Source organism: Zonotrichia albicollis, chromosome 9, assembly GCF_047830755.1.
Source record: "Zonotrichia albicollis isolate bZonAlb1 chromosome 9, bZonAlb1.hap1, whole genome shotgun sequence".
NCBI lineage: Eukaryota > Metazoa > Chordata > Aves > Passeriformes > Passerellidae > Zonotrichia > Zonotrichia albicollis.
The window spans coordinates 41,297,456-41,324,051 of NC_133827.1; the positions used below are offsets into that span (position 1 = coordinate 41,297,456).

Consider the following 26,596-nt stretch of genomic DNA (forward strand, 5'->3'; position numbering starts at 1 on the left):
TCATGGAAGTTAATTGTAGAAGCAGCTTCTCCACCACCTGCTGTGGGTGTCAAAACAAATCAAACAGCAAACAAACCAAACAGCAAACAAATCAAACAGCAAACAAACCAATCATTTTTGCTGATGCACCTGTGGTAGAGCGCTCAGGGCTGAGGCGGGCAGAGCTCCAGGCTGTGACAATGGTGGCCCTTTCCCTTCTCCCTGGGGCAGCAGTGGTGGCCCAGCTCCCTGTGCACACACCAGTCCCTGTGGTGACCTTTTTTAAATTGTTATTTTAAAAGATTTCTGCCAATGATTAATAACTGTGGTCTTTTTTCTTCTCTCTCAGTGTGGGAGTGTGGACACAATTCCGCAATAAACGAAAAGGAAAGGGATGGTGCTGGGTTTGTTCTGTACTTTGGGTGGTCTCTCTCAAAGCTGTTTCCTCTTTCACTCCATTTGTTCCCAGAAGTTTTCATGCTCACTGAGCATGGACAGGAGTTTTTCACGAGGGAAGAGATGGATTTAATTACACAAATAGTTTCTGCAATCTTCTCTAGAGAGAATTCCCACCAAAGCCAATGGGAGCTGGTGAGCAGAGTCCCACACCCATGGAGGCAGATTCCAGTGAGAACCATGGTAAAAATGAGGCAACTAGTAGGGAGAATGGCAATACAAAGGGAAACTTGTGCTGCAAACCTGCTGAAACAGAGGAAAACGTATTCAAACCCTTATGTAAAAATGTTCTCTGGTAATGAAAATAAAGCCAATTGCAAAACATGCAAAGCCAACAGAAAGAGCTCGCACACTGTAATAGTGATACCGGGCTCAGGGTGCAACAACCACCACGTCTCAGAGCCTCAGCAGGCCAGAGCCATCTCAGTTTCATTATTCCTGTTGAGTTTTACTCATTGCTGTGACTCAGAATGGCTCTCAGCACAGTCACAGACCTTCCAGTAACCCTGTGAGCTGTGTGTGACAAGGACAGGGGCTGGGGGACAGCCTGAGCAGGCACGGGGACCTGCTGAAGCCCAGAAACAGAAACACAGCAAGCCGGGGCTGTTTCCTCTTCCCTGGGCAGATTGCAGCACTGCAGCCCCTGGTGAGTGTGAAACAGCCAGCACAGCCTGCCCACAGCTGCCTTGCAGGAACTGAACCACCCAGTTTGCATCCGAGGGCACGGCGCCCCAGCTCCTGCCTGGAAACAGCAACAACTGGTAAAGCTTTCTGTGAAAAATCAAAATAATAACAAGCAGCACATTGGGGAAGCAGCCACTCTGGAAGCCATCAGCTCCACAGCTAATTCCTAACAGATTCCCAGCGAGGCTGAAGCAGAGGCACATGTGGTACAGCTGGGTAATTTTCTGCTTTTCCTGCAAAACCTACAAAACCCCACCCAATGCAATTGCTGACAATTTGGGGGTAATTCTAAATAAAAGCTCAGTGTTCCATACATGTGCACAAAAAAGAAGATTATTTCCCTGAAGTTAAGACTTCAGGGGGAGGTTCATAAGCACTGCTCAAGCAGATCATGGAATCCAGGATGGTTTGGGTTGGAGGGACATTAAATCCCATGCCAGCCATGGCAGGGACACATGGCACTGTCCCCACTGATCCAGCCTGGCCTGGGCACTGCCTGGCACCCACTGGGGGCTGAAGATGGAGCAGGAACTGGGCAGGGAGCACTCAGATCCCTGGCCAGGGCACAATGGAACCCAGCCCCTCGTGCTGGATTTCCCTTGGATTCTGGGAAATAGGAACTTGTAGCAATTATTTAAAATTACTTAATAACTACCCCTTGCATGGGCCCTGAATTTGGCCAATCAGCTGTGCCAAAGGGGGCAAAAATACTTAATTTTTCTCAGAACACCAATTCCAGGCAAACTCAGATGTACACTGAACACAGATAGTTGCCAGTACATTTATTTAAGGAGCATAGCAGGCAATCTGTGAGAAATATGAAATACATGCATGAAAAATGACAGTGGCAGAGCAGGAAAACGTTGCCTCACCACGTGTTCCTAAGGAGACCAGAGCAGTGAAGTAACACCCCAAGGCCCTGCACAGAACAGAACTAATTCTTTGTATTTGTAATAGCTCATGCCCTGTGTTCTCTAAGATAATTCTTTTTTTGTCTACACAACAAAGTCCTTATTTTAAATTGTGACTCACAAAAGTCTGGAAGGAGCCCAGGGATGGACTCCAGATTTGGATGCTTTCAGGAGACCTCACCAGTGCCATCAGAAGTGTCCAAAGCAGCCAGAGCTGCCAGGGGAGGAGTGGCTGAGCTTTATCTGCCCCAGCATGTGCTGCTGGCCAGGGCCAGGCTGGCTCCAGGGCCCTCATCCCTCCACCTTCAGACACAAAACCAGCAGAGAAAAGCAGAAAAAGAACCAGATTCTAAATAGTTCTGAGTGGCACAAAGCAAGGACAGCCTCAACAGAATAAACCAACAACTGCAACCACGCAAACATGACAAAATCCTTAAGTAGGGAAAAAAATGTTATTTAGCAGAGGCTGCTCCCCTCCCACGCCCCCAGTGACACAGGACAAGCATGCCTGCACTCACAAGGATTGGATTTGCTCATCCATGGCCAGAGTTCACACTCCAGCATCAAAGGACTGGCTCTAAAGCCTGAATTTTCTGCCTCTATTCCTGCCTGTTTGAAGCCAAGCTAATTGGGATATGTCACAATTCCTACAGACCTGCCTCTCCTACACATTAACATTGGTGTGAAATACTGGAAAAACTAAACAGGAAAAAAATTGGAGACTCTGACCTTAATTTTCCTTGGGGATCATTTTTTACCTTCAGTGTTTAGGCCAAGCAGACAAAACAAAATACAATGAAGACACATCCTTTAATACAGAATTGTGGTTTGGGTGGGAAGGGACATTAAATCCCATCCAGTGCCATTTCTTCAGAGTGGTTTTTAAAGTGCCATTAAAGACACTCCAGGAGATGAAAACACCTCCTTTCCACAAGGAGGGCTAACATCCCTCTCCTTTCCATGAGGAATGCTAACATTTCCCTCCTTTCCATGAGGAGAGCTAGCATTCCCTCCTTTCCATAAGAAGTTAAGAAGTTCTAACATTCCCCTCCCCAGCTGCAGTTTTCCATCATCTCTCATCAGCCTAATCATGGCAGCAGACCACCAGGTTTGGATTTGGAGCAGGAGCAGCCAAAGACTGAAAATTCAGATTTTTTGAGCATCACCAGCAATTTCAACCCATCCAGAGCAAGGCCAGAGCTGTCACGAGCTAAAGAAAAGCCACAAGGACTTTGGGGAAGGAAAATGATTTTTTGATTTGTGATTAAGTAAAGGATCTAGCTGGTAATAAAATGAAAGCAGAAATCTTTCAGGAGCCAGCACTAAGAACACAGACACATGATCACCATTATTGATTTTTGATTTGGGGAATCTGATGGATTAAACAATTACCCAGCAGATCTCACCCTGTGCTGAGCATTTGTCAGGACCTGTCACCTCCCTTGACTCTGGGAGGCTGAAAAGTGCCTTGAAGACAGCAACCCAGCTGATCCCACAAATCCCCCACAAAGGGAATCTCCAGAAAGCCTCACAAGCATGAGAGCAAAAAACAGCAGCAGGAACAACTGCTTGGCCCCTGCTCTTGCTGTGGTGTGAAATAATTGTGATTTTACAATTCTGTGACAAACATGCAACATAGGAATCCTCAAAATATTGGTTGCAGAAAGGAAAATCCTTTAAGAACATGTAAGTCACAAATCCTGGTAGTTTTTATTATTTCTGGAGTGTCTATTTATTTCAAAGAGGGATTTTGGAGTAGTTTGTGGGAGGAAAAAAAAGCAAAATAAGGCAAAACCCCCAGGTCCCCCCAAAGCATGGACACTCAGGATGTGCCTGATTTCCACACCCCACTTTGGACAGGACAAATCCACTCCCTGGAACTGATTTCCAGTTGGATGTTTGTTCCCACTCATTTATTTTAATACAATGGCAAACAAACCCATTTCATATTTAATGATTGTTTTATGAAAAAACCCTGTTTGGTGTTTCAAAGAGAACATTTTTATCAGCAGTGCATTAACTGGGTTTATTACCCTGATCCAGCAATGTGTTCCCTAGAGCCAGACCCCTTGAAATCCTGCTGGATTTGTGTTTTACTGATCCATTCAGGAAGGGTGGAATCCAAATGCCTGAGCCAGCAGCTTTCCTGCCTTGAAACTCCTTCTGGATGCCCACATCAAACGTTTGACTGCTCCTTAATAACTCATTTATTAGCAAGTGACTGCTACATTTTATTAATCAATCTTAAAAGGCCTCCCATAAAACATCAACCAGCTCAGATGGTATTTTTACTCATCATTAAGATTTTGCAGGGTCCTAATATTCTGTATGAATTCCATATATGGAATCAGCTGTGGTTTTAGCCGTGTTTTCTCCATAAAATCTCAGTTGTTTCCTATTTCACTGCAAATTTTCAGCCTGGGACAGTGGGAGGTGTCCCTGCCCCTGGCAGGGGGAGGAATGGGATGAGCTTTAAGGTCCCTCCCAACCCAAACCATCCCAGGATTCTGTGATAATTAATTGTGATGGGCTGATGCAACATGCCAATTTAGGGAAGCAAATTCAGGTTTTCAGAAGATCCAAGAAGCCATGCAGGCCCCGTCAAAATACAGAACACATTGAACAACCTTTAAAAAATGTAATGAAATAGGGACTGTGAAAACCTCTCTTTTAAGATAAGAACAGGCAATTGTACATGGAGTTAGAGGGGGCAAAGCTGAAAATGGAAGTGTTTGTTTGCCATGCTCATGAACAAACCCTGAACCCATTGTTTGCAGCAACCTCTGGAGCAAACAGGGGGGAAAGGGAACCTCAGCTTAGGGCAGTTTTCCTATCCCATAAACACAGCAATACAAGTGTTTGATGTTATGATGTATTTCAGAGTGTGAGAGATCACCTGATGAGATTTTATGTCCATTGCTCCTTATTATTTCTACAGAGACAGAAGGTGTTGTTGCTGGAGCTTTTTAGCAGTATTGTTATAACAATAAAGAATTCAATAATAAGATAATATTCTGTTATTACAATCTAATAATGAGTGACATGGCCATGCCAAGGGATGGTGACTCAGGGATGGGATCTCACCCCTGCTGTCTCCACAGGCGCCGAAGGAGCAGTGGAGTGACCATCAACACAACTCTGGTGCTTTTAAAACCATTTTTCCCCCCTGGGATTTTGGCTAGAAAAGAAAAAAGAGCTTCTCTTACCCAGAGTTTCCTTCTGCAGCTCACGGCAGCGGCTCTGGAGCTCGTTGCCCTGCTGGAGGGAAGTTTGGAGCTGCTGAGTTTTCAGCTCAACTGTGTCAGCCACCTCGGTGAGGTGCTTCACCTTCTCCTGCAGGCTCTCGTTCTCCCGCTGGGATTTGGCCAGTCTTTGGTTCAATTTGGGTATTTCTGAGGAGGCAAAACAAACCCATGCAGACTGCTGTGACTTCATGTTAACCATGAACAAGAACATCATTTAAATGGCATTCACAGGCCAGCAAAAAGAAGTGGGGCTGAATAGTTTTGGTGTGGAAAGCTGGGTTTGAGGATGGGTGTGATATTCCTGCCGTGGCACTGGTCTGAAGGGGGAAATGTTGGGTGAGGGATACAGAGCCTGAGTAAGAAAGGCTCCACTCCCGTTTCCACACAGATCCTCTGTATATTGGGAGCACCACAACAAACACAACAAGGAATACTGCAGAAAAGAAGCCTTGAAATGGCTGGGTCCTGCAGGCACAGAGCCTGCAGCAGGCCAGGAATGAGCCCAGCGAGAGAGGAACCCTGAGGACGCAGGAACCTCCCTGTGCCACATGGACACTGCAGCTCTCTGGGCATTGAGACCAATTCTTTCAATTTTACCATCAGAGCCTGATGTTCTGCTTAAGCAGGACAATGAACAGCAGGACTGCATTCCACCACCTTCATAATTTTCCCCTTTTCCTTCACTTGCCCTCCCAGCCAGCTGGAAGGAAGGGGGGCAGCACTGCAGGACACTCCAGCAGCTCCCACAGGGATGCTGGATCCTTGGAGGATCCTTTTTTCTCTTTACCTGTCAGAGCTTCTTTGCTCATGGCTTTTATTTGCCGGAAAATTTCCTCCTTCATGGCAGCAAAGCTCTCCATGTTGGTGGAGATGACCTCTTTAATACTGTCTAATTCACTCCTAATGAAAGGGAACAGTGAGACAGCCTTGCTCAGCGTGGAGCAATGGTGCTCCAAGGTAGTTCTGCAAGAAAGAAAATATACCAGATGTATATTTATAAATTATCCTATAAATAAAACTTGGGAATTAGACTAGGCTTGAGAACTACTGCCATTATCTGGTAATTTGTACTGCATTGGGTTACAATAATTCAGTGTATGAAATGTGCTCTGTGTTGAATATATGTATTATACATTTCTCCATCTAAATGTTTTGAGCTTTTATACATAAATGAAGAAAACTGGGTTTGTTTCATCATTTCAAAATCCGGTACAGGAATTTGTACAATCATTTTTAACTGAGAAATCAGAGTAATCATGTTTAAATGACTGTATGCCCAGGTTTATGGTGAGTCTTTATAAACAATATTTATGTAAGAAGTAGAGCATTTCCAACATCAGCATTTCTTTCTGGGTTCTCACCTGAGCACCTGTGACTGCTTGTAGGCAGCTTCCTTCTCCTCCTGGAAATACTGCAAATCAGCTTTCACAGTTTTCATCTCCTCCTGCTTGGTTTTCAGCTCCACTGTCAGGGTTTTTATCCTAGAGATGTAAATAAAATAATCAGAGTTGTTTGCAGCAAAAACCAACCTCCAGTTTTGGTTTCAGCTTTCCCAGGCAGGAGCCAGCTCTGTGCTGGCCTCAGGCACAGCAAACACCTCCAGAACCATCCCCAGGTGTTCTTCACCTCTAACATTTACCTTGGGAACTTTCTTTGCAGCACCAGTTTGTTTTTCAGGCACAGCTACCCCAGTGTAAATAAACACAGTTTAAACATTGCTCTTTCAACAATTCAGCACTTGCTCCCATAACTGTCAGGAAATGAATGGAGCTGCACAGGAATAAAAGAGCAGAATCCAGTTCCCTTCCTGTGGCACATGTGAGGAACAATCCCACACAGCACATCAGCCCCGGCTGTTTGCTGGAGATAACCATCCTAAAGCAGCTTCCAGCCCCAAAAATACCACTCCAGTGACAAGCAACTGTTAAAAACCAGCCCCTGTTTCAGCTTTCAACACCCACTGCTCACACAGAGAAAATGATCTATTTGCCTCCTGGTGACTCATTGCCACAAGTAAATAAGTAATGTTTGAATAGACAAGAATTTTACAAAACCAAAGGCTGGCAGAAGCACTACATCAGCCCTGGCTTCAATTTGAAACAGCAGAAGAGAATGAGAATGATTTATGCTGAAAATATATAAAAATTAAACCAAACTATGACAGTGCATTAGTTACTGTTATCACACAGATCAGCACCAAAATGCACATTTTAAAAAATATCAGTTCTGGTTAAAGAAACCTGGATCTGCAGAGCTCTGACAAAATCTGAACTGAACATCTGGGGGTTAAAAAGCCCCAGAAGCAAGTTTTTGGGGCTCAGTGAACCCTGGGGGAAAAAATAAAATTGAAGACATTCCTGGCATTACCTTTTTAGGAAATTTTATCCATTGCTACCTGCAAATTTCCAGGAGGTGGAGAGCAGGAGGGGAGAGAGAAAATCTGTTGGATTGTGATTGGGAGCAGACCTGTTGTCACTCACAAGAAAAAAGAAAAAGGCCATTCCCTAAACAGCTACAGGAATTCAATTCAGTTTGCAGCTGAGGAAAAAATCAGTGATTTATCAGTGACCAACAACAAATCCAAACTCTGGGAGCCAGATGCTCATTCTCCATTCTCGTTCTGGAATTGGGAGTATTTGAAGATCTTTTGGATTAAAAAGAAACTGGTAAACAAGGAGAGGTACATTTTCTTCCTCTTTCCATTCCAGAGCTGCCATTAAAGGGATGTTTCCTGCTCAGTCACACACTAAAGAGCCCGTGGAAAAGGCAGGACCGTTATAAACCTGTTATTTGGGGGTTTTTAGCACAAAGGGAGAGTGCAGTGGGTGGTTAGAATGCTGGAATTGGACAATGCTGGGCACAGGCTGGGCTCAGTGAGCATTCCCAGCCATGCTGGCAGCCCCTGGTGCCCCTCTGTGGCACTGGGAGCTGTCAGGACATGCCCACCCCGGTGCTGGCAGGGACAGAACAGCACAGAGGACCCAGAGGGAGCTCTGAGAACATCCCAGAGCAGGAGGAGCAGCTCCCCTTCCCCAGGGATTTCTGCAATGCCCAGGGTGCCGGTGGGACGGAGCAGCACTGGCACTGCCACCAGCACAGAGGCACGCAGCAGCCTGGAACACTCTGTCCCAAAAAAAAAGCATTTTTTTTTTTGTCCCCAGCCCAGCATTTTCACTGCCATGAAACTCTGGGAGCTGCCCAGAGCCACAGCTGCTCACTTTCATTTCACAGCCGGGAGCTGCTCATTTTCTGTTCAGCAAGTGGTGAAGTCACCAGCCCTGGAAATGTTCAAGATAAGTGTGGATGTGGCACTTGAGGACATCTTTCCATCTATTTTACATTTCCTACACTGGATGCGGCTGAATTTTGCTAATTAAATTAATAATAACTAATTAATTCCCAAGACTGAGGTGATTCTAACACAGAATAAGGTTGAGCAGTAGGATCAGTGCAGTCTGTTCCCCTTCTCCTGCCAGGATCCCAAAGGAAAGGTAACTAAAGACAGGAAAACTCCCAAGTGCTTTCAAGGTTAACCACAGGTACCAGCAGGGACAGCTGAACCCAGAGGGAACAGAAACCTGAAACAGCCTGCAAATGATAAGAGATTCTGGTCTAGCAGAGATAAAAGTAAGAAAAAGGCATGTTTGGCTTGTGGGAGCAGTGATTTGTCAGCCCGGCCAGAGCCAGGATGTTGAACAGTTTATACCTCACCACAAGGTAGTCAGAGAGGCCCAGGACAGCAAGGGGAAGATAAGGAACATTCAGCCAAGTTTCTTAACAAGGCACAATGGTTGATTTATGGCTGGAATGGAAACCTACTGCAAGTATCCCACTTGATTTCAGCAGCTTTTAAATCAAGTGGAGCCTTAGGGGAGAAAAGTGCAGAGATAAAAATTTTATTAACTGTTCCAGCTTTACTACAAAAAGTCAGCTCGATGAAAATTTAAAGTTTAGCCCTGGCAAATGAGCCTCCACAAGAAGAATGTGCTGTCAGTGCATTTGCTCACACACTGCCACCAGAGCTGCCACCCAGGGTCGTTAAAGGGACAAGGAGCAAACAAGCTTTAAAAATAGATATTAAACCACAGAAAATATTAAATATCTGGAAGGAGGAGTGGAAGATGTTAAATTTAAATTTAAAAGATATTGCAAGAAACATTATGAGTAACTTACAAGATAAATGCATTTTGTTCACTTTCGTGGGAACTTGTGCTCTAAAATTAATCTTTTATTAATAATATTAGCAAGCAAAAGCCTAACTAAATTCACTAATTAATTTTTAACAGTATTTGAGTGATTCTCCCAAAAAAGCAAGTTTCCAAAGCATTTCAGTCCAATCTCAAGAGCACCTTCAGCTCTACATCCCTTGGTGTGAGGCAGTCACGCAAGGAACACCCCTCCTGGGGATCCCAAAAATCAAACTGAGCTGATAATTAAAATTAGAACCTCATCCTTACAAAAAAAACCAAAAAACTTCTGTCTGTTTCAGTCAGATGAGCCAAAAATTACCCACGAGTTTCTGGTAGCTTCAATCCATCCGTAGTAAACTCAAGCAAGCTGCATTTTTACAAAGTATCTTTTATTAATTGACTACAAACAGCAATTCTTTATAGTCCTACTGTAATCAATTAATGGAATATAACAATAGAGTCCAAAATATGTGCATGGCAAAGGATATAGATCCTGTAAGTATGAGCTGAAAGAACACACTTGAAGGTCCTGATTGTGCCCTGAAAATCCAAATGTGGCTCTGAGGTCCATCATTAATTACTGGAGTTTCATGGTACAAAACCCTCCTTTAAGTGGGGCCTTCCCATATCTGTAAGGATTTGAAACCTCCTGTTTGTGGAGCAAAATGCCCCTGGCATTTCCCAAACTGTTCCTCTCTGCTTTGGGATTCTGTCCCAGCCCTGCAGAGGGAATCCTGACACTGCCAGGGAAGGACACTGGGAATTCTTTACTGAGAGCCAGCCCAGACCTCAGACCTGTGCACTCCCAGTCCTGTGCAATTTCATTTGGAGTATTAGAGATTTATTGCAGGATGATAAGATGAGATATTCATCTTTTCCCTTTGGGAGTGTGTGCAGGGGAAATCCCTCTGAGTGCTTCTGGCCTTCCCTTCACCTTCCACACACTGACTGCTCCTAAACTGCTCAGGAATTCTGAACCTGCTTCCACGGGACACTGTGAAAGGTGATTTAAATCAAGTATTACAGAGTATATGGGCCATCTGAGAACAGAAAGACGAATGTTATTTGTATTTGAAGCTGCTTTTGTGCTGAAATTCCCTGCCCCACACAGGAGAGGGTCTCCAGAGGGGAGGATGTGCTCTCACCTTTCCGTCTTGGACTCGCTCTCAGCCCGGCAGCGCTCCAGCTCGTGGTGAAGAGCCTGCAACTCTGCCTGAAGCCTCTGCTCCCGTTCTAGGCTGCCCTTATAAACCTTGATCTCCTTCTCCATTGCTTTCACTTTGTCCTCCATCACCTTGAACTCGTGCAGCGTCAGGTAGCTGACTCCGCAGTATTTGCACACCGTCTGGTCCCGGGGCATCTGCACAGAGAGAAAATGCCTCAGTGTCTCAGAGAAACAGGTTCAGCTAAAAACCCCTCAGTCACGCTAAGAAATAATAACAAATCCAAACAATTTCAACCATTTGCTGCTCTGGAACATTTCAGATCAGATGGTGTTATTCCTTTAGCAAATAGAGACAAAAATCTTCATTAGCAAAATGAACCCCAGCTAGAGCAGCACTTTTCCTTCCTGGCAACTTCCCAAGATACATCAATTTGATATGTGGGAACTCCCACTGAAATGCTGAAGTGCTTCTGAGCTAGGTTGGAGGTATTAATGGAAAAGGAAATGCTGTGTTTTACACAGCTATTTCATTAATGAATCTGGGATTACCAGATAAATGTTATTTCTCTGGGTTTCTGACAACTCATATCCAAGTGAAGGAGGCAAGAGGAGGGAGAGTGAATAAAGTGAGGCAATCCACGATCCTCACAAAAATAATTGCTGAGTGATGCTGAGGTGTCCATGGCACTGGGGGGCTGTGGAATCTGTAACCCCTTTGCCAGGAATGAAGGACTCAGGACTGGTTACAAAACACAGAGCATGTCACATCCAAAGGAAAGGCCATGTATTAAACTGGGAAACAGACTTTTCCAACTGAGCTGGTTATTAACCTTGAAGCAAGGAACATGCAAGCACCTGTTCAAACAGTTTAAATCCAATTAAGAAACTTTATTTTACAGAAGAAGAAAAAAAAATGATGCTTTGAGACATTGGGATAAACAGAAAGAAACCCTACCGAGAGGAAAGAAAAGAGCTTTCAAAAATCATAAATTAAAGACTCATACAACAACATTTAGGAGTTTAAATATAGCTTGATATAAACAGCGTTTCAGGGTGCCCTAGACAAGCTTTATTTCCCCATTTCCTAATGTTGCTCCAGTTTAAACCCCCCTGGTTACAGCTGCTCTGGAGGAGCCGAAAATGCAAGTTTATTTTTCCTGGCAGCTGCAGTCTGTGCTTGGAAACCTGAAACCGTTCCTCAGGACAAGCACCCCGAAGTTCCAAAGCCCTGGAATGAGGGCGGTGGGAAAGGACACAACGAGCTGTGCAGGGAGCACAGGAGGGGTTTATCAGAGAGGACACGGTGCCCCGGGCAGCACAGCCACTGCTGCTGCTCACACTGACAGCCGAGAACTTTCACTGCTTCTCCCATCAAAAACAAGATAGAATCACCGCGGGGCTGAACTGCAAAGGGCTTGTGCAAGTACCAAAACTTCTTGGTTTTCAGCTTTGTTACTGAATGTCAAAATAAATGAAGTCATAGAACAACAACTACTCCCTGTCTGGGCTCAGCTGGAAGTGCTCTCCTTCCCATCCATTCCTCAGGTGAAATGAAAATCTGGGAGGATTCCTGATCAGGCTGGATTTGCTACAGAGTCAAAAAATCACAGAATAGGAAAGGCTGTGTAAATCAGGACCTTGCTCTGCACATTAATAATTACCCTGCAGTAAATGTACAGATTGAACGGCTTCCAAATATTCACCTTAATACCTGGAACAGTTCCCTGGCACCAGGAATGAATTTGGCACATGCTGAGTGATGCCAGCCACAGCCAATTTAAACCCAGCACATCTGTCCAGGGTACCTGGGAAATTACCAGGACCCAGATGAAAGTGGATAGAGCAAGGAAGGCACTGACCTGATTGCCCATCCTGAATCCAAGGTTCCTCTCTCATGGAATCCCAGGATGGTTTGGGTTAAGAGGGACCTTAAATCCCACCCGGTGCCAGCCCTGCCATGGCAGGGACACCTTCCATTGTCCCAGCCCCAGTGTCCAGCCTGGCCTTGGGCACTGCCAGGGATCCAGGGGCAGCCACAGCTGTGCCAGGGCCTGCCCACCCTGCCAGGGAACAATTCCTAATTCCCAATCTCCCATCTGACCCAGGAATTCCAATATCCCATCTATCCCTGCCCCCTGGCAGCCTTATAAATAAATGGTCTTTCCAGGAGAAAAGCTCCACCAGGCCTTGTCTCTTAGACAGCAAAGCTGACCAACCATTAAACAAAATCTGTAGGAAACAAACTCATCAGTTCTTGTGCTTGCAAATTACCTTTTCTGGAACAGTGAGATTGCTGAGTAACCACAGAGGATGTGTACTAAACACAAATTCATGGTTTCAGATTCCACATTTCACTGTTTCCATTTGATAAAAACACCGCTGTCATCTTAACTTCAAAGCAGGAAAAAAAATCAGGGGAAAAACAATTTGGAAGGAATAGAAAAGGAAACTATCAGAGCTCTGAGTAGAAAGGGGACTTACGTGTCCTGAGTGAGCACTGAGCACAAGCAGTGAACAGAAAAAATCAATTAGGAATTAAAAAACCAGTTTTGCTGAGCACAAAGGGCTTGATCTGGGAAGATATTTATCCATAAGGCTTTGAGCTGCAGTTGTGAGTGATGCACAGATGCTGTAAAGCATCTGGGGGAAGAGTTTCCACTCTGCAGTTGGTTTTGGAAGGAAATATTATCCCCTGGTTACAAAGATTTCTTTAGCTACCAAGGCAAGGGGAGGACTGAGCCAAGAGGGTTAATCACTCAAATTACATCTGTCTGACTCAGTTTCATCTGTAGAGCATAAGCTGTAAGGAAAAAAAGAAAAGAAATTGGTGGTCTGGACCATTTTTAGCCTTTTGAAGGATGAGACAGGAATTTGTGCCACTTGAACTTGACCAAATAACTGCAGGGTGTGTCAGCTCGTGCACCACCACCCCTCTGCTCTGGAATTTCACATTCCACCCACAAACATCCCAGGATGCAGAGCTGGATTCCTGTTTGGAAGAGCGAGCTCCTCTCTCAGTGGGCAGGGCTTTGATGTTATAGCACCCAGCATGGGGATCACTGACCACAGAACCCTGAAACTGCTCAGCCTGGGAAAGCTCTGCAGGAGCATGGAGTGCCACCATCCCACAGCAGCCACACGCACAGGGCTGATAAACCCCAGCACTGCCCTGGGCAGCTGGGCCGGGCTGGACAGCCCTTCCCATGGAGAAACTCCTCACATCACCCTCTGCTCCTTGGTCCACAGATCTGTCAGGACTGAGACTGCTTCAGCAAGGACTGGTCAAAACCAAAACACTCTGTATTTGTCCAATTTAAACTTGTAGCTGGAAACACAAAAGTCATAAAAAAATAAATAATCCTTATGCTGCAGCTGGGTGGTCCTTAATTATTTCTGTATGTTGATTTATTCTGCCTTATTACCAAATTTTACTTTCTTTTTTGTTTCACTCCTCTTCCACATTATTTTCATGTTTCTCATCCCGTGTGTCCCTCTTCTGACACACCAGTCAATCCCTGCTGCACAAAAAGAAATGATGACTCAAACCACACCATTGATTTTTGAGGAAGAAAAGGAAGTCTTTTTGATGTATATACAAAATGAGGAGGTACCAGATTGAAATTTATATTTGCCTTAGTCAGAGAAAGATTTTTAAAAGGTCTCAGTAGAAACTTCACTTCTTTTAAAAGAAACAAAGTGTATTTATGAGCCAAGTTTTCAATCAGCATCTACCCCAGAGCACTACAGATGGTACTGCTGAGCCACACTGCTCACATCATTATTTGCTGCCTGCCCATAAAATCACAGTTGCAAAATAAAAATCCCTGCGCTTGCTTTGAACACATGAACAGCAGAGAAACAGGCTGGGAGCAAAACCAGGAGGTTGCTTCACCCAAAACATGCCCTGGGAAAATCCCTGTGTCACGACAGGAAACAGCACCAGGAGCTCAGGTGGCTGAACCCGCCGCAGCCTGGAGGAAAGCAGAATAATGAACCCTGACATTGTCACTCCCACAGAGCTGCAAACACCAGCACGGGGCCAGCAGCCCTTCCCTGGGATGTGTCAGGGCACGTTCCAGCTGAGAACCCAACCCCAGGGCTGCCACCGAGCATCTGATGACAAAACACGGCACACAAAGGGTGATTTAGCCCATTGTTAACCAGAGCTTTGCCTGAGTAACCCTGCATCCGTAGGTGGGATTGTCAGGAAGCTCCTCCTGGCTGCAACCCCACAGCGTGGGAGGTGAGCAGATTCCTGTCCCTCCAGTCCCAGCAGCACCTTGGACACTGATTGCAGGAAGGGTGGAAAGCCTTGGTTGTAGTGAATTCAGCCCTGGTATGATGAGAAATCTTTGGATTTAGAGAACACAGCCCTGGTGCAATGAGAAAAGCTTGGCTGTAGTGCCTAGAGAGGGTGGGGAGTGTCCCTTAGTGGAGATGCTGAACCCTCTGGACACAATCCCTGGACACTGGGGCCTGGAGCCACCTGGGATGGTGGAAGGTGTCCCTGTGTCCCTGTCATGGCACCTGAAGGTGCCTTCAACCCAAACCATTGCAGGATTTTCTCCCATTTGCAGAGCACTCCCCAGCACTCAGAGCACTCCCACAGCAGGAGCCTGACACCCCAATAGCACAAAACATTGCAAATTCCACAGCTGAGTGCTGGAAACTGGAGCAGCTGGGGGACATCACCTCCAGGAGAATCCAGGGGGCCAGCAGGATGCTGAAATGGGCTCTGCCATTCTGCCACGCTTATCTGGAGGACACAAATTAGAATTTTATCTGCTTTTAAATGCCTGCTGGTGCCACTGCAGCGTGTCCCAAGCACGGAGCTGTGCTGTCCTGTGGGCTCCCAGCCACGGCTGAACTCTGTGTTCCAGGACCTTCCACAGGAAAACCCCAGGGCTGGGCTCACAGACAGCCAGCAGGAGGAGGGAAGCTGCCATGATGTGCTCACACAGAGCCCACACTGTGCCCAGGCTGTGGCACACGTGGAGATGTTCTGAGTGCCCTTGCTGTCTGTGGTGTACCCGATACCCTGGGGACACCACAGGACGTTCTGTCCCCATAGGGAACAGCTCAGGCTTCCTGCCCGGCCCCAGCTCCTCACTCTGGGCCTCACACAACTCCCAATCTCTCAGGGGATCTTGGCCCTCTTAATTTTATGATTTATGGTAACAAAGCTTTTTTTTTTTTTTTTTTTCAAATAAAATATGAAATTAAATGTAACTGTGTTTGCTGCCTTGAGGACTTGGGTCATTCTGTTGCTGTTTCCTGTTTCAGGGAGATCCTCAGTGCAAAGCTGCCTCTTCCCCTCTATTTCCCTCCACTCCCACAGAACTTTAAATAAAGTCCAAAGGCACAAAAAATGATTCATCTACCACTGGCAACAAACAGCTACCAAGGTAAAATATAAAAGCCTTGAGGAAAAATTAAACCAAAATAAAACATTAACCAAGCAACAAAACCAGAGGTCCCCAAAAATACACGTCCATGACATTGGGTCAAGGAAACACTAACTCCCTTCTGTACCCTGCTGGGCTCTGTGACACCTCTCAGGCTGAGTTTGCTTGCAGAAACTCTATGTAAATGCATTAAAAGTAGGCATCAAAAGCCACTGATTTCCATCTTTACTAACAATTAGTTCCCAAGAAGTATGCAACTATAAATACAAAAGAATACTACAAACTTTAATAATGGATATGTAGATGTTTTATTCACCTATTGATTTTGTTTTTTTCATTTAGCACCCATCTTGCAATGAATGTGAAATGCAATGTTGTGGAAGGGGTGTAAGAACAGAAGAAGGAATAAGAGAGAGAAGTTGTTAAAGTTTTTAAACAGTTCTCTGAGGTAAAATAGATCAGAACATGAAGAACCAAGGTCCCTTCACATCTATCATTCCCTTAACAAAATGCTGAGAAATCTCCTTTTTGTAATGCTGAGAAAGGGGTAGGGTATGAAAGCAGAAGAAGGAATGAGAGAAGAAAGCAGGGACATATAGAAGTTTTTACACAGTTCTCTGAGGCAAAATAGATCAGAACATGAAGAACCAAAGTCCCTTCACATCATTCCCTTAACAAAATGCTGAGAAATCTGCTTCCCTCTAGACTAAAATTTCTTTTAAAATAAAATCGTGATAAACAGCTTGTGCAGCTCCAAGGAGAGGAAAATGAGAGCCTGAGCCTGCCCTGTGAGGCTGCTCCTGGATGCCTTGTGAGTGCCACAGCCCAACCTCCAGCATCCATCCGTGCATGCATCCATCCCTCCATCCATCCATCCATCCATCCCTCCATCCATCCATATCCATCATCCATCCATCCATCCATCCATCCATCCATCCATCCATCCATCCATCCATCCCTCCATCCATCCATATCCATCATCCGTCCATCCATCCCTCCATCCGTGCCAGCCCAGTGCCAGGCCAGGGCACATCCCTCACTCTGGGCAGCCCTCAGTGCCTGAGAGGCTCCATCCCTGCAGCCCCATGTGCTCCCTGGGCCTGGACACCCTCCCTGGGAGCACGTGCTGTGCTCCTCTGGCACAGCTGGCACACATCTGGCTGCATTGGGAGCCGGCTGACAGGGAGATTCCAAAGGGGAGGCTGTAAAATCTGGGCAGCAGAGAACAACGGGAAGGGAAGGGAAGGAGCACATGTGTGCAGAAAGGACGGCAGATACAAGGGCAGGAAATGGTGAGAATGACTTGTATTGCCTTGTAACCATGCTGCAGCTACAACACGAGCCAGCTGAGGAGGAGATGAGCACAGCACAGGATGTGTCAAACCCTGACACTTTCCCATCCCAAATCCCGCGCTGTCGCTGCCTTGGAGCTCACACGTGGCACGGGGAGGATGGGACAGGAGCAGAACTCTGTCCATATCTGCAAATCCTGCATCCTCTGTACAGGATGTTTTTGTTAAATGTGTACCCAGCACTGCTGGGATCTCCAGAGATTGCCTGCCCCATCCTCTACTTCGAGGGACAAGTTGAAGTGACACTCCCACAGCCCGGGAGAGCTGCTCCAGAGTTTCAGAGCAATGCTTTCAACCAAAGCACATGCAGAAATGGGAGGAAAAGACTCATTTGCACCTGGAAATGAACCACCACCTCCTGTGAGCAGTTACTGCGCCCTCGGGTATTTTTCAGAATGAGCAAACCCAGCTCTGTTATCCTTTCTTAGAAGATTTTAAAGCTCTTTTTACTAGTTTTGCTCTTTTCTAAATTCCCATCAGTCATGTCATTATTTTTAAAGCCTGCAGCTCAGAACTGAAACCTCAACAGCCCTGGACAGATGGACAACAAAGACTCAAGTTTCACATGTGATTCCTATTACAATTATTGAGGTATTCAAACTATTAATACATTAACAGATTCTTTCTGTGTAACATCCCTTTGTTCACTTTATTCTGCTTATGACCTGATTACAGCCCTCAGACTGTTAAGTCTGACAAGGAGGTTATTATGGACTTGGTATTGATGCATTGGATTAATTTTAAAAGCCTTATTTTTGCTAAGAATATGGAGTTTAATGCTGTTCCCAGAGTGCTCACAGCCCTTCCTGACTGGCACCAGCATATTCCTTATTGTAATCCAAGATCCTGGCTCGACAGTAACCAGCAGCCACTGACACTGGTGCTGACAGAACTCATGTCACTGCATTTCTGTGCCTGCCCTGGCTGCTGCTCCCTCCCTGTGCCAGCACACGCCGAGCACATGGAGCAGGAACTGCCTCAGGAACTGATCCCAACATAAAACAGGCTCAAGTGCCACCAAACTGCAGCTTTTAGTCATTAAAGCAAGTATTAAGCAGTAACCAGCTCCAGGAGGATTCCCTCCTTCAGCAGTTTGGTACAACTGTTTCTGTGAGAAGCTTACACTGATTTTTGCTCACCACTGTACCCCGTTGGGGCAGAAAAACTAACTGCTAAATAAACAAACTTAGTGCGATCTGCTACCAAAACAGCTGCTCACGAGTCTGAAAGTGTTCCACAGCTTCTTCCCTTCTTCTTTTTTAAAGCTAAGTATTCATTTTCCCTTTCTTTATCCATCTTACCCATCCTTGATTTCCCAGAAATCATCTCAGAAATTGTCTGAACAGTTTCCTGGACTAAGCCAGGGAGAATTTCTCCAGGCTGAGTACATAAAGCTTTTAAATGACTTGTCAATTATGAGCTGCAGACCGAGGAATGAGGACAGCAGGGTGTTGTACTGCCAGAGTGAAAACTTGATAGTGTTACAAAAAGTGACTCGTGTTCCACTTGAGTGCAGCCTCCTCCTAAACTGAGCCATACAAACAGCAGCGCTGTTACACCGGCAATCATCTGTCTGGCAAACAAAAGAACACACAAAGACACGAGGGGAGGGGAAGGGGAATGTTCCGTCCCCGTGTGTGTTGATACTCCTCTGGAACATGTCATGCTCTGCAGTCCTTCCGAGCTCCCGGCAGCAAAACACGCCAGAACAGGGGAAATCTGAGACTCACCTGCACTGACAGCCCTGGCACAGGGCGAAGTGTTCCCCAAAAATCACCTGAGTGACAGCCCTGGCACAGGGCGAGGTGTGCCCCAAAACTCACCTGCACTGACAGCCCCGGCACAGGGCGAAGTGTGCCCCAAAACTCACCTGAGTGACAGCCCTGGCACAGGGCGAGGTGTTCCCCAAAATTCACCTGTACTGACAGCCCCGGCACAGACTCAGGTGTTCCCCAAAACTCACCTGCACTGACAGCCCTGGCACAGGGCGAAGTGTGCCCCAAAAATCACCTGAGTGACAGCCCTGGCACAGGGCGAGGTGTTCCCCAAAACTCACCTGCACTGTCAGCCCTGGCACAGGGCGAGGTGTGCCCCAAAACTCACCTGCACTGACAGCCCTGGCACAGACTCAGGTGTTCCCCAAAACTCACCTGCACTGACAGCCCTGGCACAGACTCAGGTGTTCCCCAAAACTCACCTGCACTGACAGCCCTGGCACAGACTCAGGTGTTCCCCAAAACTCACCTGCAGTGACAGCCCTGGCACAGGGTGAGGTGTTCCCCAAAACTCACCTGCAGTGACAGCCCCGGCACAGACTCAGGAGTTCCTCTGCAGGGTTCCTATAGAATAACTGTAATTACACCGCAAAAAGAGTGAGGAAACCCAACACCCAGCCTAACCCAAGGCCAAAATGTACAGGCAATGCACCGGTGCTCACAGGCCTGTGCAACATCCCTGAGCTGCTGCAGGAGCTCCGAGCGTCGGGGTCTGGCATTTCCACAGCTCGTACCTTGCGGATCTCCTCGGGCAGCGCGTGGACGGGGCCGCGCCGCTCCATGGCCTCCCGCGGGCTGGGCGGCGGGCTCCGGGGAGCGGCGGGGGCTCGGGGTTCCGGGAGCGGGCCGGGGCTCGGGGCTCAGGGCCCGCCGGGGTCCCGGCCGGGGGGACCCGGGAGGGGCGGGGGGGGCGCGGCGGCCGCCGCCATTTTGTGGCCGCGGCGTCGGCCGTAACCGCGGCAACGGCGCGTGCGCGTCAGAGGGGCTGAGGTGAGCGCGGCCCGGGCTCGCCGCAGGATCGGGGTTTAGTGCGCCCCAAAATCCCCCTGACACCTCAAAGCCAGCCCTGACATGCCAAACACGGCTCCCCAGAGCCGCTCCTGCGACCCCGAAGCCGGCCCCAAAATCCTGAATTCGATTTTGACACAACAAAGACAAACCTTGACACTCCAAATTCGGCCCTGCCACCCCGAAGCCCCCCAATACCCCGAAGTGAAACCCTGACACCCCAAAGCCAAAACCTGACATCCATCCCAGATTCAGCCCTGCCACCCCAAATTTGGCCCTGCACTCGCAAAGCCACCTCCAATGTCCCGAATTTGGCCTTGACATCCCAAACCTGTCCCTGACTCCCCAAATTCTATACTGACACCCCAAAACCACTTCTCTCCCCCTAGCCTGCCCTGACAGCCCAAATTTAACCGTGACACCCCAAAGCCCCTCCTGACACCTCAAACCTGCATCTGGCACTTCTAATTCAGCCCCACCAGCCCAAATTCGTCTCCAATACCCCAAAGCCACCCCTGACACCCCCAATTAGTCCCCGCCACCCCAAATCCGGCCCTGCCAGCCGGGTCATCTGCGTGTCACACCCGAGGCACGAGCTCAACCTCGGGATGAACCGGGAGCCGCCAGCTCCCGGTGAGACCCACTGGAGCGAACACACAGTCACGAAAATAAATAAATCAGGGAAGGATTGGCAGCGAGATTCGTCAGTTTCAGCGGGATTAATTCCACTTTCTGCCCTTCTTTCTAGCGCTGATGGGTTGCTGTTTCCTCCAAATCCCACTCCCTGTTGGGACTTGGCTTGATCACACAGCAGGGACCATCTGCCCAAAGGAATTCCTACATCCCCCAAGCAGTTCCTACATCCCCAAAACATTCCCTACAGCCTTATATAAAACAATACACCCCCAAAACCATAATTTAGGGATACACACAAAAAAACTGGGGACAGGCCATGAAAAAAAGAAAAAAAAAAAAACCGAGGTGACCTTAATTTAATTTATGCACGACCCATCTCTGAGGTGAAGCATTAGTAAGGTTGGGAGATGAATAGGGGAGAAAAGGGGGGTTGGGTTGAAGAAAGCGGTGAATTTTAGGGGACAGAAATAAAAGCTTTATTGGGAAAAAAAGGAAAATTGCATCAGTAAGGGGGGGAAAAGGAAGAAAGGGTGACTAAGTGCTGTCTCAACAGAGGGATGCTAAAGCGGGGGGGAGACGGAGGGCACCGTGCGCTGGTTCGGGCTCCCGGCGCCCTCCGTTCCCCCTCAGCTCTGCACGGCGGTGCCACGCGCGTCACCGCGGGTCCCTCGCGTGTGGCCGCCGTGCCCCGTCCCGCGTTGCGTGCCGAGCTCCGAGCCGCGCTAATCCCGCCTTGGCAGCCGCCTCACGCCCCCGCCTCCATTTTAACCTCTTCGTGCTTCCACGCCGGGCGCGGGCGAACGGGGGGGAGCGCGTGTTGCGTGTGAAGGGCGGCTCGCCCCCCGCGGGGGTCATTAATTAAGATCTTGCATTAATAGGAGCTGGCGAGAGCCCGCCTTGGCTGGGAGCGGGGTCTGGGAGCGGGGTCTGGCCGCGCCGTGCCGGCAGCTGTTCCCGCCGTGCGTGATGGCGGCGGGCGGGGGGGCGGCGGCGGGCGGCGGCTCTCACGCGATGGCGGGGCTGACGTGCCGAGCCGGGGTGTCGTGAGGCGCGGCCGTGAGCTCAGCGCGGATCACCGCGGGCAGCGAGCGGGGGGAGCGCGGCAGGCCGGGGGGAAGGCGGGCTGCAGCACGCAGCAGGCAGGCAGGGAGGGAGGGAGGGATGGACGGGGGAATGGAGGCTGCTGCATCCCGGCCCTCTCCACCCTGGCTGCGCCCGCTGAGGAGGGGCTGGAGGGGGCTTGGCCAGAGGGAGCTGAAGGGATCCGGTCTTGGGGATCCCGTGTTTGGGGGGTCTGAGGGGATCCAGGTATTGGCGGCGCTGAGAGGAGCCTGTCCTGGAGGGGATCCAGTCCTGTGGAGATGGAGGCGAGCCTGTGCTTGGGGACCTGAAAGAGATTGGACAAAGGCGAGCCTGTGGATGAGAAGATCCAGTACTGGGGCGCTGAGGGGAGGCTATCTTAGGGGAAATAAAGGAGATCCTGTCTTTGAGGTCTGTGGGAGGGTTGCACAGAGGGAGCCTGTCCTTTGGGAAGGCTGAGGGGAGCCTGTCCGAGGGGATCGGGGGAGATCCTGTCCTGGAGGTGTGGAGAACCTGGCAGAGCCATGCTGAGCCAGCAGGGATGCTCCCAGGCCAGAACTCCGAGGGAAGCAGAGCACAGGAGAAGCACTCGGCTCTGAAGCAGCTGTTTCCTCCCGGCAGGAAGCCCCCACAAAACCCCCACTCCTCGCGGAGCCCACCGCCCGCTCCACACATCCGCGGTGGCTCCGGGGGCTGAGGGGGTCGGTCAGCGCTGCCCGAGGCCTCGAGCCGCGGCCGGGCCGGAGCACGGCCGTGTCCGTGCCCGTGGCACCGTGCCGGTGTTCGTGCCAGCCCCGGCGCCCGGCACCGCTCGGGATCAGGTTCCAGGCGGCGCGAGCAGCTCCAAGGGCAAACGAGCGGGCAAGAACCGAGTGCGTGACACGCAGCAGTCATAAGGCAGCTATTTCCATTGTTTTCCGGCAGGCTTTGTACCTTCTCAAACACACGTGGAAAGCCTCCCGCTGCTTAGAAATCCCAGCCCAGAGGAGCAAAGTCCGTGCCAGTGTGCAGCTGGGGAAAAAGGCAATAAACACCAACACTCTCTCTCTTCGCACAAAGCGGGACCGGCCGAGGGGCTGGGAGGGTGAATAGGTGTGTCCACACCTGCAGCATTCTCTGGACAGCGAGAAATCCAACTTTTATCCCAGCCCTCTGGCTTGAGGCTGCCCTTACATTCGCTCGGTACAGGGAGCGGTGCGGGGAAGCGGCTCTGCAGCATTGTCTGCAAACAGCTCCTCTGGGAAGCTCCGGTTGTTTTCCTAGGGAGGAGCAGAGCTCGGTTATCGCTCCGTAGGTACACAGGGGATTTGGGGAAGAGCGGGGATCCCGTGCCGGCCCGCAGCACGGAGCAGACGTGCGGCACGAGGGGTCAGGGGAAGGACAGGGCTCGCAAGGCAGCCAGGTTATTTATTCCCGGTGCTCCCTGCACATCGCGTTGGTTCCCCTTTTCCAGCGGTATTTGCTGGGTTTGTTTGGTTTGCTCCGTTTGCCCCCTCTTTGCAAATGTCACAAGGACGAGAGTGAGGGGAGAGGGGCCTCAGTGGGAGGATGTTTGGAGAAGGGATCTGAGCGCCGGGGCTACCTGGGAGTCAAGGTCAGGCAGGTCGCTGTGTGCTAAGAACAGAAACTCTGCACAGCAGCAGGGAAATGATAAAATCAGGGAGAGCAGGGTGGAGCGGGGTGCTTGTGCGGGAGGGCAGAGGGGAGGGAATGGTCCCACTCTGCAGAGGCACCGATGTGGCCCCGAGCAGAACAAGAGGAGCGTGCTGGTGGCAGTGGGACATGCGGGGCAGCACCGGCATCCCGAGGGATGTGCTCCTGCCGTGACATTGCCAAGTCAAAGTCAAGCTCTTGGCTGCAAGAGCACACGAGGTGACTCAGAGAAAGAAACCATATGATTAAGCAGCAGCTGAGTGCCAGAAGTGAAGAGCTGTCAAGGATAATATCAGGAGTGTGTGTGTGGAGGACAGTGGGTTTATTTGCCACGATAGGAAAGGATTTGAAAGGGAATACAAGACGCTTGTACTGAGTCTGACTTGGCAGCAAGAGGAGTTGGGAAGGGTGCCAGGAAAAACGTCAGGGATCCAGGGCTGGAGTGAGGAGGGAATGCCGAGCACAGAGGCAGCTCTGGCAGTCAGGAATGGGCAGAGGGCACAGACCAGTCAGCAGGATGGCATCTGGGGAGGGAATCAAAGAATCATTAGAGTTGGAAAAGATCCCCAGGACCATGGAATCCACCCTTTGACTTACCAAATATTTCACTGTCACCAGCCCAGAGCCCTGAGTGCCACATCCAGTCATTCCTTGGACACCTCCCTGGGCAGCCCTTTGGAGTGCTGAAAAACCCTTTCCATGAAGAAATTCCTCCTGATGTCTGACCTGAACCTCCTCTGGCAGAGCTTGAGGCTGGTTCCTCTTCTCCTGTCAAAAGGTCCAAACAAGAGCCCAAGCCCTGGGAGATGGTGCAGAGGGTTAGGAGGTTTTGCTCTCTCTTTTTAAGGCATTCAAGGGCATATCTATAAGATCTCCTAATGCTCCTGGGTGACAATGATGATGGCACTCCTGAGGGCTCCTCAGGCAAAACAGAGCTGTTACCATGAGGGTGAGGTGCAGGACTCAGCAGTTTCCCAGGAGCCCGCCAGGGAACTCCCATGGGATGGCAGAAACCCCATCAATCTTCCCTGTTCCCCCCAGCCACCAGTGATCTGCTCCTTCCTAATTTAAACACAGGAGCTGGAGGGAGCGAAACGTTTCTACTGCTGCCTAAAAAAAAAAAAAAACAACAAACCTGAAAATCCTGCCAAAACAGAAACTGCACACAAAGCCCTCCCCACTGGAAGGGGACAAGGATGGGTGAAACAAGACAGATGTTACAGCCTTGGTGAGCTACTGGAAGAAACACCAGGCAGTGATGAAGGGACTGTGGAGTCACTGTAAAACAGGAAAAGATAGAGAGAAAACACAAGTGAAGGAAGCCGGGATGTTTAGAGGATGGAGCATCCCAAGGGGGATGGTGGGGCTCACTCGAATCCAGGGGGCAAGATCAGTGTGTGTGTGCATCATTCTGAGATCCAGCATGCAAAAACAATGCCTGGGTCTCCCAGACTACAAGGAAAGGAGTGGGAATGCCCATAGCAGTAAGGACTAGTCTTTGCAAGCCCTGAGATTGTGTTATGATATTTACTGGTAACACAGCTCTGGAGCTTTGCTTGGGCTCCTCTCCATCCCCTTTTCAACGCTTTTAACCAGCAGCATGCAGTGCCTGGCAGGAGGTCAGGCTGCACCTTCCTCCAGCTCACCTCAGTGCCCAGCTCCTGCTTTGGGATGGCCCTGCAGCGTCCTGGCACATCCTGGCAGGAAAATGCAAATGTTGCATTTCCATGGCATGGCCTGACAATGTAAATTTATCTCCCACAGAGATAACAGCACGTGTGTGTTGGTTGCAGGCTGTTGCTACAACAGACTGTTAAGAAGCAGCCCTACCCTTCTATGTGCGGAACTGGGATGAAAATAAAGCAGAATAGGATTTTTCTTGCTTTGCTTTAGAACCCGTTTCCCCATCTGTCAAACCCACTGACTTCAAAAGGAGCAAGGGCAAGACTGCAGCTAATATCCAAACAGAGAATGTTTAGTGAAGTGCAAAAATGGCTATTCCTGCTCTCTGAAGGCAGACACTGGGGGAGGTGATGGCCAGAGGATGGCCCTCTGTACTGCCCTGACCGAGAGCTCGGCCGTCGTGTCCTGAGGACACCTGCGGTGACCCGTGGCCATCTGAGGTGACCCATGGCCTGATGCCAGCTGAGCTGGCAGCTTGTGGAGCCCAGGGATGTGCAGGAGCTGTAGCAGCCACCACCTCGCTGTGCTGGCTGCTTTCTGAGGGCTCTGCTACAGAACCCTTCAGATCCCTCAGCGTGGTTGTTCTGGGGCTCCTCCAGCACTGCTCAGCATCACAAACTTTGCCCCCATTCCAGGGAATCTGCTGCACGTGATGGTTTCCATAAGCTGTTCGCTATTTCAAAGTACCTTAAATAGTTTAAGGAAAGAGATTTTAGATTAAATTGCTTTAAAATCTTTAGGTTTCTTTGTGATTTATCCCAAATAAAAGCTATTGAAGAACTTGACAGAGCTGCCAGCAGAAGGCCCAGAGCTGTTGGGGTGTTCGGGATCAAGAGTTGGGACTCCCTGCCAGGGGTCCCTGAACTTTAAGGTCCCTTCCAGCCCAAGCAGCTGTGACTCAGTTGTCAGAGGCACACAGAGAGGTGTCCGTGGCTCCGGGAAAGCAAACCCTGTGTGTGACCCCTGAGAGGCAGGGGAGGCTTGTGAAATGGGCCAGTGTTTCCTGGTCACCATGGAGTCACCGAGGGAACAGGCAGATTTTCTTCCTGTTTACACAACATGGCACCAGCAGCTTTGTCCCCATCTCTGGTGGCCTGCAGCCACCATTTGGAAGCCGTGGTGACACACCATGGTGATAACACTGCCAGAGGGTTTCTGAAGAGCTCACACAGATCCCAGCCCTGCCCCGGGATGCTGCAGTGCAGGACGGCTGGCAGGAGATGCAGCCACCAGGGCACGAGGGAGGGCACACCAAAGGTGGCCCAGATATGTCACAGGGAATTGTTCCCCAGGGAATGGCAACAACCACCTGCATCCAGTCTGTCCAGTGCAGGGGCTGAGGGAGCTGGGAAGGGGCTCAGCCTGGAGAAGAGG

General features: G+C 49.1%; 1 protein-coding gene across 3 annotated transcripts in view; it reads right to left on the bottom strand.

Annotated features, from left to right (window-relative positions):
• The window catches only part of LEKR1 (leucine, glutamate and lysine rich 1), a 32,802-nt gene extending 12,686 nt beyond the window's left edge, over positions 1–20,116 (bottom strand). For all 3 annotated transcript variants that reach the window (XM_074547544.1, XM_074547545.1, XM_074547546.1), the window contains exons 1-5: positions 19,897–20,116; positions 10,611–10,825; positions 6,637–6,756; positions 6,063–6,238; positions 5,237–5,422 (exon numbers count right to left, since the gene is read on the bottom strand). In XM_074547544.1, the coding sequence (XP_074403645.1) occupies positions 5,237–5,422; positions 6,063–6,238; positions 6,637–6,756; positions 10,611–10,825; positions 19,897–19,944 (745 nt within the window). In that variant the 5' untranslated portion in view covers positions 19,945–20,116. The remainder of the gene's footprint in view (positions 1–5,236; positions 5,423–6,062; positions 6,239–6,636; positions 6,757–10,610; positions 10,826–19,896) is intronic.
• Positions 20,117–26,596: the final 6,480 nt, after the last annotated feature.